At 39.8% G+C, this 15556-nt stretch overlaps 1 protein-coding gene across 13 annotated transcripts in view; it reads left to right on the plus strand.

The window, feature by feature from the left end:
- Positions 1-15556, plus strand: part of LOC117576480 (dystrophin) — a 175826-nt gene that overhangs the window by 18703 nt on the left and 141567 nt on the right. For 9 of the 13 annotated variants that reach the window (XM_052007092.1, XM_052007085.1, XM_052007086.1 and 6 more), the window contains 11 exons: positions 2765-2919; positions 4816-8247; positions 8317-8631; positions 9279-9584; positions 9640-10142; positions 10208-10295; positions 11306-12367; positions 12452-12693; positions 13319-13480; positions 13549-13708; positions 15436-15531. In XM_052007092.1, the coding sequence (XP_051863052.1) occupies positions 2765-2919; positions 4816-8247; positions 8317-8631; positions 9279-9584; positions 9640-10142; positions 10208-10295; positions 11306-12367; positions 12452-12693; positions 13319-13480; positions 13549-13708; positions 15436-15531 (6521 nt within the window). The remainder of the gene's footprint in view (positions 1-2764; positions 2920-4815; positions 8248-8316; positions 8632-9278; positions 9585-9639; positions 10143-10207; positions 10296-11305; positions 12368-12451; positions 12694-13318; positions 13481-13548; positions 13709-15435; positions 15532-15556) is intronic. The other 4 variants (XM_052007090.1, XM_052007091.1, XM_052007088.1 and 1 more) reach the window with 1 other exon arrangement.

The following is a 15556-nucleotide window of genomic DNA, read 5'->3' on the forward strand; positions in this document are numbered from 1 at the left end:
AATTGTCGACAGCAAAGGCAATTTGCTTGGTGAGTGTTTGTTTTGCAGTTTGTCTGTGAAGAGAGAGAGAAAGAGAGTGACAGAACTAAGCTAATTTGTGCAGACTCGTAAGCTCCAATTAATGCAAATAATGAAATTTCATTTAATTAGCAAACGTCACGCAAAATTTCCGCCAAAAGACTTTGACTCAATTCGAACTCGGAACTCGGACACCAAGTCCACTTGGTAATTAATTGATGAACAGTCAGAGGCGAGTCTCTGCGGCTCAGACTCCTTGGCTGCTGCTCCTGTTGCTGCTGCATTGACTGACGACTTTTGTACGTGCAATGTCAAAGGATATTAGCCTGGTCCACGTTCACGTTCACGTCCTGACTACGCACTTTACAGTTGGCCTCATTTGTCGGCCACATGCAACAGCTTGTTGGCCCAGCCTTGTTACTTTCAACTCGCTTTCCACATTCCCTCGTTTTCGATCAATAATGTGTGGTTGGGTGTGTTCAAATGTGTGTGTGTGTGTTCGTGTGTGTGTTCGTGTATGATAAGTGGGTGGCAGTCTTACTAACAGTTTATGCCAGCAATTAGTTGGCACAGCAGCAAAGCTACTGCCTTCATTTATATGGCAATTAAATTGCACTCAAGTGAGTGACGTGCCACAGACTTGATGTTGTTGAGTTTTCCCTTATAAAGGACCCACCATACTTTTCATCACTCTTGCCGTTGGCATTGAAATGTAATCCCCATGTCCTTGCATGTTGCACAAAGTTGCCTTTGATATCAAGATAATTATCATTCGATGCAGTTGGCAGTTTTAATGAGCTGTCGCCAATTGCGTCAATGAATGCGTCAATCTCTGAAAGAATTTGTCAAGTTGATTGATATTAAAGTCTATCTACAGTGCAGTCACCAAATTGCAATTGACAATTAAAGAGTATTCCGAGAGAATCGAGGCCAAGTGGCATTCGCTTTTGATTCAAACATTAAATAATACAAATATATTCTAAATAAGATTTCATATTTCCACAATTGTCAAAATATCACTAACCGTACCACATACCAGGGGTGCCACGGAAATCACTCGTGATTTGGGAAATCACCAAACGTCAAACCACTGAAAGATTTTCGCCATGCAACAGAATTCCGAGTGGTTAGAATTTATTAGTCAATTAGTCAATCAACACAATTTAATCATAAATTTAATTAATGAATCTATAAAATCTTCAACACAAAAGTAAAGTTTCATTACTTTTTTTAAGGAAAAGCAAAGGCAAAATAGTCAGTGTTTTTTAAACCACTGTGAAATTGAAGTGAAATTCTAGCGAAAGTGTTTTCTATGGCACCCCTGTATATGTAAGAATTGCTTTGCTTTAATAGCGAGCATTTACTTGATGCATTATACAAATAGTTGCCTCTATAAAAGAAAAATATATTATTAGCATTTCTCTTCTTCATGAGTATAAATATATTTCAGACAACATCTATTAAGCTCAAAATTAACACAACTGCAAAAAAGAATGAATTTGATTAGATAACAAGAATTCATATCAAGATTTACCAAAAATATAAATAACACTTGTGTGTAGTCTTTTACATATATGTATGTTTGAAATGAAAAAAATTCACATATGTTACATAAACGAAATAAAATTATTATTGTTAAACAATTATTTTGATGAATTGCTACTTTGCGATAAAAATAGTCTTAACTTATTATTTATATGTAATAAATATAAAAATTTGAAAAAAGAACATGATTTTATTAAAAACAAGATTAGACGGTAATTTTACTTTTAATTTGAAATGAAATTAAAGAAAAAACATTCTTAGAAAGTATTTTTAAAAATTTAAAAAAAAAAATATATCGAAACAAAGATTTATTACACTTCTTCACTTCCATTAAAAAAAAAATCAAAATATTTAAATGTAAATTGAAAGTCAATGATAAACTTGTTACTTTGTATACAACTAAATTCGCTGGCATGTAAACATATCGCGTGAGTTAATGACACGAACTAATCTGAACTAAAATCTACATCTGCATAATTACGGGTACATAATAAACACTCACCTCACTTCGCAATGAGTGGCAGCATCATCAATAACTGCGGTTTAATGAGTAATTGTCTGTGTCAGTTAGAAAGACAATCAAGATGCGTGGCAAAGCCAAAACCGCCATCAATCAGAGCTTCAATTTGTCGACTGGAGAGTGGAACTTTGTTGCAACCACACGAGCAACTCGCACTCGCAGTCGCAGTCGATTTTGCATGCTCATTCTTATTGTGGGTGTGCAAAACGTTGGCAAAGTGACGTTACATGCAAATTGTTTTGGCCAACAATTGCAGTTTCACACAAAACTGACAAATGAAATGGAACCGGGGGGAGGGGGGACTTGGGACTGGGGAAAAACACTCGGGGCATTTGGACAACGACTTCGAATCTACTCGGACTATACTAATTGATTTTGGCACGTTTTCGGTTCAGTTCATTAGCAGAGTCGAATTGAAGCTAGGCCCGACAATGGGACAAGAGAGACAAGACAAGACAAGACAAGACTGCACAACGTTGCCACCTTGGACGTGCACTGGTTCATAACGAGTGCCTCTCTTCTGGGGCAACGTGTGGCATGGCCTACAAAATGCCATTAAAGGCGGCCGATGCAGCCCGAGGTGGGCAGAGATTGGCCTGGCCCTATTAACTGCATTGCCTAACATAGCTAACTCAATTCAGTCAATTCTCTAACCAATTTGCCATCAATTCCATTTTGCAGATGAACGACAACACATACAGAAGAAAACTTTTACGAAATGGATCAATTCACATCTAAGCAATACCCAGTGCTCGCCAGTGAACGATTTGTTCTTGGACCTTCGAGATGGCCATCGTTTGTTGGCCCTGCTCAGCACACTGACACAAACACAGCTGGTAAGTTCAAGATTTTTATTTCATTGATTTAATTATTCTCTTACTATTGACAATAACTTTAAAAGTACATAATTCTATGTAAATCCTTTCACTACGCGATTTAAAGAAAAATACCTAAATCTTAATTTTATTTAATATGTATTATATTAAAACACAATTCAATTAAAAACTTTATTATTATGATTCACTTGACAAAAAAATATGAATATGAATTCGTGATAAATATTCGCCACTGTATTTTTAGTTTATTTATTTACTAGGTGGGTAGATAGAGTCCTGAAAGAGGCAAATCATAGATCCGTTTTTATTAGCTTTATTATCAGAGACTTAGCTTCTATATTGCAACCTATATAACCTTTAAATTTCTTTAGCTTTTGCCTTGAAATTTAAGCTGATTTTTTCTTAATTACTCCACTATTTTAAAGCTTTAACTTTGCTCCTCGCATCTTAACAAAAGTGCAGCCAGTGTCTTTAGCTCTCTCAACAATTTACAAACTTTTAACATTGTGGGAATTTACCTGCATGGTTTATGCTCACCTGATGGCAAAGCTACCAGTTTTCTGCAAAACTTTTCTTATTTTATTACTCAATTTTTGAGCTTCGTTTTGCCAGTCGCTTTGGCAAAAGTGTTTTCCATTTTTATTTTACTTTTTGCAAAAGCATAAAAAATAAATGGTTTTCGTTTAACAATTTTCTACTTGCAGTTGCAGAATTATTGATGATAAAAACTTGTTTAAAACCATAGATATCAATGCATTTCTCTTACAGTACATCTGATATAATGCTTTATAGCTGTATTGAAATACTATTAATTTGTCACTTTTCCTCGTGGTAACGCGCATTTTCTTTAAATTATCTCGTTAATGAAATATGAAATGACGCTATAACTTTTGCTGGCATGTAATAGAATTCTTTTTTTTTGCATTTTAAATCAAAACTTAATGCCAGCTAATTTAATTTACAGTGATTAAGATAATAAGCACAATAACTTTTTAGTGTTTGGCATTCCTATTAGTATTAAGATGCAAATGTTCAATTAAAGTTAATTTTTAAATTGGTCAAACTGAATTCATAATAAAGTTTATTATAGTTTACTGTCATCTTCTCTGTAGTTGTAGCTGTAGCTTTGATCATAATTTATTTTTTTTTATATATTTAAGAACAAGATACTAAATGATTCATGGATTAATAGACTTGCTACCAATGAAAGTTATTGATTGATAATTGAAAAAACAAGTTTATACATAGACGTACTTTAAAATAATGAAAGAAAAAGAGGACAGGAAAATGTACTCTTTTAAGATTTTATTAACAAAATCGCCATGTAGGGAACTATATTTTAGAAGAAATCAAATAATGACAGTTCTTTTAGTTATGCTTTTAGAAGAAACATAAAGCGCATTTTATATGTATGTTGTTCCCTCATTTTATAAGTTGGGACCAATTTATCGCGTCAGACCCTTAAACATCGATTTTGTTAAATAAAAATAAATAAAATAGATATACAATAAAATATATACATATATGTATAAACATGTTACTTCTGTCTTGATTGTGTTTAATTTAACATAATATCTATCATTTTATAATTCAAAAAAATATAATATAAATTTAATGAAAAGTAATTTGAACATTTTTCCCATTGAACTTGATGTTGGTTATTTAAAAGTTCACAGTAGATGCATTCATTTATTTATCGATTAATTTTCTAGCGCTATCCTAGACATTAGAGATGTGTTCGTAATGCATTAATTTTCTTATCGATTAATTCTCTAGTGCTTTTGTTGTTTGCTTGCCGACATCGAACTGTTATCGATATACATTTATTTTAAAACTTATTTCAAAATATTTTGTAATGAATTCTTTTCTCGTCTGTTTTCTCGCTTTTCCAAACAGAAACCCGAAAAGGGTCGCATGCGAGTGCATCACATCAACAATCTGAACAAGGTGCTGCACGTGATTCAGCAGCATGGCGTCCGATTGGTTAACATCTCCAGTGACGACATTGTTGGCGGCAATGCCAAGCTCACCCTGGGCCTCATCTGGCTAATTGCGCTCGAGTTTAATGGCCAGCATCTAGTCAAAAGCCATTCCAGCAATGGCGTTGAGAAATCCCTGCTAGCCTGGGCGCGTCAATACACCGAGCCACATGGTTTGTCACTCAACGATTTCGCCAGCTCGTGGGCCGATGGTCGCGCTTTTCTGATGATATTGGCTGCGCATCTGGATGAGCTGGATCTGGAGACGGCTTTGGGACAGCATGCGTTGCAGCGTCTGCATTTGGCCTTTGATTTGGCGCATCGGCATTTCAAGATCGAGAAGCTACTCGATGCGGAGGATGTGCACACACACAAGCCGGACAACAAGTCGATACAGATGTATGTGATGTGTCTGTTCCATGCCATGGAATCGATGCGAGCCAGCGAAAGGGAACGCGTACCCTGTACCAGTATTACGGATCTCGATGAGGTGCCGCTGGATACCGAGCGGGAGCTCTACACCTCGGACAGTGCGACGAGCATGGAGCTGAAGGCGAGTGCAGTGCGTCCATTGAGCACGGCCACAAATGCCAGTGTGGAGATTAGCAGCTATCAGACGGCTCTGGAGGCGGTGCTAACGCTGCTGCTGGAGGATGAGCAATTGCTGTCGCAGGAGCTGCCCGATCCCGAGGACTTTCAGACCGCCAAGCTGCAGTTTCACGACAACGAAAGCTTTATGCTGAAGTTAACCGAACATCAGGAATTTGTGGGCGAAGCGCTCGAAGAGGGCAGCAATCTGATTAACGAGTCGCAGAAGAAAGACGGTTCAGGACTCTCGCAGGAGGATCAGAATGAAGTGCGTCAACAGATGGTGCTGCTGAATGAACGCTGGGAGACGCTGCGATTGCGTGCCTTGGATATGCAGGCGAAGATCCTCATGCGTCTGGCTGAGTTCCAGAAACAGAAACTAGAGCAATTGCGTCAGTTTCTCACCAATGTCGAGGATCGCATCTCGCATATGAGCGATATTGGACCCACCCTCAGCGAGGCGGAACAGCAGCTAGCCGAGGCTCGACAACTGAAGTCCGATCTCAGCGAGCAACAGGAGTTGGTGGACAGCATTAGCAGCATGGTGGTCATAGTCAACGATACCTCGGGTAATTTCAATGATCTCGAGGATCGTTTGAGTGCGTTGGGTGAGCGTTGGTCGCATGTGGTCAAGTGGATTGATTTGCGCACCGAAAAGTTGCAGCAATACAAATGCATCTCACGCTGGTTGGATGCTCGAGAGCAGGATCTGAAGCGCATGGAGACGAGGGATGTGACCGATGTGGGCGGCATTACACAGCGCATCAATGAGCTGAACTATTGTGCCAAGGATCTGCTCGAGTTGCAGCGTTATCTCATTGATCTGCGGCAAATGGTAGCTGCCACCTTGCAGGATGGCGATGACAAGGGCGAACGTGTGCTGATGCAGCTGGAGAGCTACGAGGATCGTCTGGATGCTCTCAAGCAAATTCTCGAGGTGCAGACGCTGCGCATTGAGACGAAGGGCTTTAATTTTGGACGCGATCGTGCCAGCTACGATGACAGTCGTGTGGTGCGTCCCGAAGGTTGGGTGGATTATCAGATGATTATCCGATTCGGTGATGAAGAGGAGGAGGGAGAACAACAGCAACCACAGCAGGAGCAGCAGCAGGATCAACTAGCAAGCAAGAAGCGTAAATTGCGCAATGGTGATAACTTCTTTGCGCTTGAGACGCAGATCATGGAGCACTTTAGTCATGTGCAGGATGTGGAACAGCAACTGCAGCAGCTGCAGCGTCAAAGTCTGCGCAATCAGTGCGAGCTGCTCAAGGAACTGCAGTCAGAGACTCAACGTCGTGCCAACACCTTACCCGAACTCAAGAAACTTTACGAAGTGTGTGAGCAGGAGGAACCAGCTCGCAAGTTGCTCTTAGAAGCAGCCCACATCAAGCAGCTGGAGCAACGCTATGCGGCATTGAATCAGCGTCTGACCAACCAGCAGAATGAGAGCAGCACGCTGTTGGCCAAGGAGCGTTACTACAACAGCCTGACAGGCTTCAAGCTTGTCTTGGCAGATTCTAGGGATTGGTATAAACAACATGCGAGTTCAGCCAGCTGCCAGTCGCTGGAGCAGCGACTCAGCCACATGGAATCGCTGTCCACGGAGATTGCCGAGGCACGCGAAGCCACCGAAGCACTCGATGACCAGCTGATCGAATGGAAGCGGGACTTTGGCATCTTCTACGACAGTTGGCACGACATGAAGCAAGCGTTGCAGACGCTTATCCAACAGCGTGGAGGCGAGACTCTTGTCCAACAGGTGCAACAACTGGAACAGTTTGTGGCGAAGGTGGCTGGGCAAAAGGTGCGTGTCTCACATCTGGAGGCAATGCAGCAACAGCAGCAGCTGCTCAATCAACTGGTCGATGAACTGGAGTCCCTAAAACCCATCTATGAACATGTGCCTGCTCAGCTCTTGACCGCTGAGTTACAAGCTGCCTGGCAACGTTTGCCGGAGCAGCTGAGCGAACGCGTTATTAAGCAGACGACGGCAATTGAGAACCTCAATCATTTCGTGGCCGAATACAATTCGATTATAGCGGTGCTCAGCAGTGCTCCGGAAGTAGTGCAAGCGCAGGATTTGCGTAAGCTGGAGATTGATGTGATTAGTGCGCGTAATTTCAGCGAGATACTCATCAAGGAGTCGGAGGAAGTGCAGCGTGAGACGCTGCAGTCGCAGATAAGTGCGCTGAATGCGCTCTACCAGCAGGTGGAGCAACTGCATCAGGCACAGCGTCAACAGCAGTCGGCGCTGCAGTCGCAAATCGAGGTGATTCAACAGCGACTGCATCAAACGGAACATTGGCTCAGCGAACTGGAGGCAAACACGCCCAAAACGGGCGTCGCTGACATTGGCAATTCCAACGAGCTGTTCCAGAGCAAATGCAAATTCCAGACGCTCAAGGAGACCTGCGAAAGGGAGGCCACGCAATTTCGGGAGCTCAACGAGCTGGGCGGCGAGTTGTTGCTGCAAATGGATGAGCTGCAGCACAAGGACAGCGAACAGGAGACGGATAAGGAGAAGGAGAAAGAGAAGGATGGCACGTTGGCCAAACAGTTTACACGCCTCAATGCTCGCTGGTCTGAGGTTACGGAACGTGTGTATGCCAAGACTGCGCTATTGGAGCACATCTCCACGCAGCTGGGGGAGTTTAAGAAGTTCATGGTCAGCGAAACTGGCTATTTGGATCGCCTCGAGAACAAGATACGCAACACACCCGAAAACGCTGCTGATGCCGAGGAAATTATGGAAGAGCTAGACGTAAGTTGATCACTAATTCATATACATATATAGCTCTTTCAATTACAACTTATTCACACTTTTATATAGGATCTGGAGAACGTGCTGCGTGCTCACTCCGAAGAGTGGTTGGACAAGATTCAGGAAATTGGCAACGAGCTAATTGATAATGAATTCATGGCCGATGTTATGCGCAAGGACATCGATGGCATTGTAGTGCGCTGGACACAGCTGCAACAGCAGGCCAAGAAGCGCACCGAACTGCTCGAGGAGAAGGTCAGCGAGGCGGAGCAATCGGAGCGGGCGGTCGTCCAACTGGAGGCGTGGCTAACGCGCATGGACGACATACTCAGCGAGCATCTGGAAAACGATGTGACCATTGAGGATCTGCCCGACGATTTTCAGGTAATATGGAATGTCTTCATTTGAGTATGAGAAATATGGGTTATATTAGAAAGTTTAGGCTCTAGCGTTAAGTTATAAATCATTTAAAAGTGGAAAAGCTCAAATCCTATGGTTAATTAGACAGTTAATTCATTTCAATTACTATGCAGAAATATTTATATGTTTTAATAGGAAAAAAACCAATCTAAATTTAGCTAATGGTGGGAAAAATAGACGTAAATTGCAAAAATAATAAATATGCATTTGAAATTCTAAATTAAACCTAATAAGCTAATAGTCAATTTGATATTACAGATGCTCAATAATATAAAATCTTTTGTTGCAAATATACCATTAAGATTTTAAGAAGTGACTAAAGATTTAGTAGAAAATTTTTGGATGTATATTGGTATTAATCAGAAATTGTAGTAGTGTGTAATCAGCTTAATTATATTCCCATACATTTATTCATTGATTTAAGCCGTTAAAACAGTAGCAATCTAAAAATTGAAGTAATGCTTTTCAAAAGTTTAAAGAGTATTCCAATGAGACTTACATATTATTGGAATTTCAAATTAAAAAAAAATTCCCATTGTTAGGAAATTTGAATCCTACTAGACAGAATTATTTTACTTAGCACACCATTAACGCTTCTTTTTGTTTTTCAGATTTTGGCCCGCGAATTTGCCATTAACGAGCGCAACTTTAAAGACATAACTGAATTGATTGCAGAGCACACCCGCAAGGGGAAAACAGGAGCTGCCAATCGGTTGCAGGAGCAGCTCAATTTGATGGAAATGCGCTTCAAGGCCTGTCAGGCGAAGCTGAACAAATGCACTGCTCCGCAGCCTGCCTACGAGTCGCGGTTGAATCGTGCCTACGGCGATCTACGCAATGTGGAACACTCCACTTTAGTGCTGGATGTGGCCTCAGCTGGTCCCAGCACCGTGCAGGCGCAGTATCAAAAGTGTTTGGTATGTAACGCATAACAATAAAATGAACTCTTTATTAATGTTACATTATTTTTAGCAAATTTATCGCACACTCTCTGAAATTAAGGCGGAAATCGAGAGCACCATAAAGACGGGACGTCGAGTGTGCGAGGATAAATACACCAAGTCACCAAAGCAGCTGAGTCAACGCATCGATGCACTGAAGCATTTGTACAATGCACTCGGTGAGAATGTGACGCAGTCGAAGGCTTTTCTAGAGGGTCTTCTCAAGCTGGCCAGACAACTGGAGCAATGCTTCGAGTCTGCAGATGAGTTAATACGCCGCTTCGAGTCGCCACAGGAGTTGCACGATCGCAACTCCATATTGCTGGAGTTTGAGGATGTGCTGCAGCGATGCGAGGATCACTACAATGAGTACAGCAAGTCCTGTGATCAGAGTTGCATGCAGGAGACGCGTCAACGCATCGATGGACTGAAGGCGACCTATCATAAGTTGACAAGTGCTGATATCATCAAACGTTTGACTGAGATGAAGGCAACGCTACAGAACTTGGATAACATATCATTGGATACTCTAAAGTCTGTTAATAAATGATAGTCTGTCTAATATATTCGATAACATAAATATTCTTTGACCTTTACAGAGCCATGGAGCATGATCTGAAGGAGATAAATGTGCCGTCGAATCCGGAAATTGAAAAGTTACAGCAACAAGTGATTGCGATTGTTGTGGTGCGTACTAAACGACTGCCAGTTCGTTATTAATCATTATATCATATAATTAATTTAATTTAAGCAAATGCTTGAACTTGTTGTATATAAAATTGTGTCCTTGAATCATTCGCTAACTTATATGTCGGTCGGTCTTATCTGTCATTTTCATTTATTCACCTCTTTCCTTTGCTTATTCGATTCCCATTCATGCACTTTTTTTACGCTCTTTGTTTGTCATCGTAACTCTTTTGGTTTCCCATTCACAAGTAACCACATTCACACACTCACATGCACATACACATTCAGAAGTCCTTCAGCATCCTCATTCGCTTTTCATTTCATTCTGGGTCGCACTTAAATTGGATTCGAATTTCTCGAGTTCCGTTTGCCAAAGCGAGCGCCAAACTCATTTTAAAATCGTGTATTTTATGCAAGGGAAAAACTTAAAGAACTTGCACCTCAAATTTAAGTTGTAAAATATTTGTATTTTTAATTATTTATAAACTTTATATATGTAACAAATATTTCGTGTGGCCTTAATCTAAGCGTAGTTAAATGCTGCTAACCCAAATCTGCTTTATATATTATACTTTTATTTATTTTTAATTTAATTTGTTGATTATGATTTTCTTTTGCAATTTCATTTACCACCCACACACATTTATAAATAAAACATTAAACATTCATAATAATCTTTCCACCAAAGCTAATTTACAACCAGAAAAAAGATAAAACCAACAACCATCACCCAAAACAAAAAATACCAGATATCACCGTATCACTAGCTCTACGAGATCTTAACTTGGTGTCATTTTCACGCTTCAAATCAATATATATATCTATATGTTTTATATATATTGATATCCTTTTGTACTGTCCCCTATAATGGCGTTCAATTTTTGGTGTGCGGCTGCGTCCAATCCATCCAAATATTTCACCAATGCTAATGTACAGCAACTTGCTTTTTGTAACCTTAACATAATTTGGCAAAAATCGAAAAAATCATTCAATTGAAAACTTATGCACAGGATACATTAAAAACGCGCCACAATCAGCCAAGCATTTTGGCCAAACCCAACGACGACGATACGGAAATTGTTGTAGTTAGCGATACAGTGCGTCAAAGACGTGCGCGCACACCTCAAGCCGGCGAAGCTGCCGGCGCCTCCTCGCCATCTCCCAAGGCAGCCACCGAAGCGGAGGCAACGGGCGAACAAGTCTTGCCAGATTTGTTGCCACCACAAACGTTTCGTCTGGCCGAATCGAGCACTCTCTTTTCCCAGATCTCGTTGAATCCTGCTAAAATGGTTGCCGAATCGATGGCACCGCCAAAGCCATTGAAGAATAAACGCAAGGCGCCAGCAGCACCTGCTCAAGTGGTTGAGATCAAGGTGAAGAACATACAGAATGATAAGATGTCTGTGCAGAATATCGCTCTCGAACCTCAGCAAGGCGAAATCGTTGACACCGTGAACATCTTGGAGAGCGTGGAGCCGCTGTTGCCCGAGTATGTGCAGACTGTGCAGATTGTAGATCTGTCTGAAGACTCGGACTCTTCGCTACGCGTCGATGCCGATGGCAAAGAGGTGCGACGCAGCAAGAGCAAACGCTCGCTATGCGAATCACCAAAGCTAAAGACAGCTGAGATGGAGGAAGATAAAGAAGATGAGACGGAGCTGCTGCGTCCTGGAGCGGGCAATACAAGTACTCCGTTTTTGCGTGTGGAAAAGCAGCGCATCTCCTTTGATGAGAAACGCAAACGCATAGCTCATGAGCGGGATATTCTGCGGGATTCCGAAGAGGAAACCGAACAGCAGCCAACAACTGAGGCAACTACAACACCAACAACAACACCAACAATAACAACCGCAACTGAAGAGCGTCCCAAGGCGAAACGCTGGCGTCAGTTGCAACCTGAATTGGAGGCACTGACGCCGGACACAGAACCCGAATCGCCCATTCGCAATAGTTTCTATAGTCCCGATAAGGAGACAGGTTACGATATTGAGCCCTTGGTATTCTCCGATGATGAGGAGATACCACGTTTCTCGATGGAAATGACACCAACGTTTGACTCCGATAGTGATACGGTAATTTTGTTGTAGCTCAAGGTGGTTTCATCATTTCGATATTCTTGCATATTCTTTTTTTGTTTTATCACTCAACTAACGCAGAGTCGCATTGAGACGCCCTCGACGAAGAAGCCAAACTCTTTTCTGAGCAAGGTGCTCAGCTCAATGCCCTCGACACCTCTCGATGACTCCAATGAGACCCTGAAGAGTCCCCCTTGTGGAGAAGCTGGTGCTCCTACTGGCTTGGAACAACGTGTGCAGGACTTTAATAAGTTGGCCGAGCAGATGATCTACAAACTGGAATTGACCAAGGTCAAGATCGAACAGTGTCACGAGAGCGAAGCGTAAGTAGAAAACGTCCATTTTATTTATTTACTATTAAATCAAAGATTTAAAATTATATTGATTCATAGAAAAATAAAAATGTAGTTTAGCTTTGTTTTAGAAATATAAATTTCCAATATAATTAAACTCTTATTAAATGTAAATTTATTACAAATATTAATTGGACTTTTTAAGAGGCAACTTTGTGAAATATAGAACAATGTAGATCATTAATTAATTAAGATTTAAAGTATTAATAAAGCTAAAAGATTAAAATTACATTTAATTTAAAATATCTATATTCATATTTAATTTAAATATTTTTTAAAACTCATTAGAATTTTTCAATAAAATATAGCAAATTGAATTTAATTTTAAAATTCCTTTATCGAACTTTTTCAGAATTTAGTCTTCTTGCGAAATATTAAAAATTTAAGTAAAGCTAAAATATAAAAAATGGAAAGTTTAATTCAATTTTCATATTGATTTACAAAATATTTATTCAATATTATTTTCTTAAAATATAGAAAATGAAATTAAATTTTATTATTAAATATTGAATAATCTTTTATCTGCTTCTATAATAATAAGAAAATTTGAGTTTAAATTTAAATTAGCATTCATTAATAAATTGAATCTTTTCAGCGAGGATTTGCGACTTCTAATTGCGCCCGATGCTGCCACACTGATCTCCAGGGGCGACTCCTTGGTGCTTGAGACCCATGGCAAACAAGGCGGCATCTCTCGCCTGGTCATGCTCACCCAGATTATATTGCGTGAAAAGTTCCGCGAGGTGCAACAGGCCAAGTAAATGAAACAACAAAGAGCCATCAGAAAAGTTTATTTTCTAATTTGAATTTCATTATTTCATTCAGATGCAAAGTCACTGGCTCGTCAAATCCACGTCCCATGCCGGAGAGTGTTAACATTGAGGAGCTGGTCACGAAGGGATTGCGACGCATTAACGTGCTCATTGAGAAGCCCGTTGACCTTAAGTCCAGCACTGAGCTAGAGAAACGCATGGAGGACATCAACGTAAGTGTGACCAGCTTAATTAAATGCTGGCCTTTTGCCAGCGAATGCAACAATTAATTGACCAAAACTTAATTGAATTTAATAATATTTGTGCATTGTTTTCGTTCTAAAAATCGCTCAGGCATTATTTATATTCGCATCACAATTTTCGACATCTTTGAAGATGACCGAGATGATTTTCTATTTGGTGTTCTTTTTTTTTGCTCTCTTTTTTGTGGCGTTCACAAGTTAATTGGCCTCTTGAGAATTCAGGGCAACGGCACACAAACCAAAACCATACCATACCAAACCAAAACTAAATGCTGCCATTAGAAATGCCCCAAAATAAACCAACAAAAATTTTGACATAGTTACACAGAGACGTCGAGACATCGAGACATCTTGTCGTACGACTGCATTAACAAGAAGCAAACAAACAATATTTGTGTGTAGTCCGCGAAGAGATGAGATTGCTTTTTCTTTAAAGAGAACTAAATTTAAGAGATGGCTAAATGCACAGTGTCTTGATCGATTTGGCTAATATATTCATAAATTGCTATTGAAATATTCTTTGAAATTAATTTAGCAAATTGAAAACATCTGCTTAAATTCATAGTTCTATAAAGAACTAAAATTCTTGATATTATCATATTTATAATATTTTCTTTTTAAACGTGAGAAATTAATTCAATTGAACGCAATGTTACTGAAAACATCTGCTAAAATGCGTAGATCTAAAATATTGTTTAAATTTTAACTTGTAAAATTAATTATTTCATTTATATTTTCTCCTTAACTGAACTGTCATGAAATTTATGTTCATATTTGGCAATTTCCAATGGCCTGCAATTTAAAATGATTTGACAAATTTTCATCGTCAGCCAACTAAATTCTTTTCAACGCGACAAAATCAATCCCTAGATAATGCCGTCGTCTGAAATCCATCATTAATCAATGCGTGCATTTGTTGTTTATTTTTATTTTTATTTTTGTTTTGTATTTCTTTTTTTATGGTCTGGTCCCAATGATGACAAAAACCCCAAACGAAATGAAATATACGCAAAAGTGGGAAACCTATGATTAAAAATAGAAAAAGAAAATAAGGAAAAATCAAACATTTGGTACAGTTCTAAAGAGCACAGCTTTCAGATCAATTAAAGAGAGAGGGAAGCGAAATTAAGCAATTCAATCTTCTTGAGTTTTTCTCTTACTGTTTGCCGGCAGCAAATGCTGTGTTTTGTGTTCAGTCTCGACGCGTCTTTATATGTGAATCGGTCGGGCGTTGCTTCAAAAAATCTTTCGTAATTTATTTTGTGTTGATTAAAGTTTTGTTTGCGAGAAAATTTCGCTTGGCGCCAAAAAATTGTGTTTAATCATCTGAACTCAATGCAATTTTGTTGGCTGATAAACGCATCGGATGCGGTATACATACTACATGCCCCACACTTCCCTATCTTTACACTCGTGTCACACAAACGCATCGCATCGCATCGCACACACACAGAGCTATTGAGGAAGTTTGCTTTTGCAAAGGGGGAATTCACAGTTGGAATTGAATAACAAACTCCGTTGGACTTCCCAGTGGTGTCCATTTTGTTAGTGTTTTCCTCTTTCCATTGCCATTTCCGTTTCCGCCTGATTTATTGTTAATTTTTCATCACAAAAGAGTACGGAGCTTAAGCTGTATGTGCTGCAACTAAGTTAGTTTTCTTTTTTATATGTTACATCTATATATTGGTTTTTTGCAGGAACGCCGAGACGATTTGCAGGTCATTGTCGGCGCCATCGGAAAGAATCCTCAAATGCCAAAGGTTACGCCCGTCATGATGAGTGAAATCGAAAAGGTTCGTAAGAAACTCACAAACTTCT

This window comes from Drosophila albomicans, chromosome 2R (assembly GCF_009650485.2).
Source record: "Drosophila albomicans strain 15112-1751.03 chromosome 2R, ASM965048v2, whole genome shotgun sequence".
Lineage (NCBI taxonomy): Eukaryota > Metazoa > Arthropoda > Insecta > Diptera > Drosophilidae > Drosophila > Drosophila albomicans.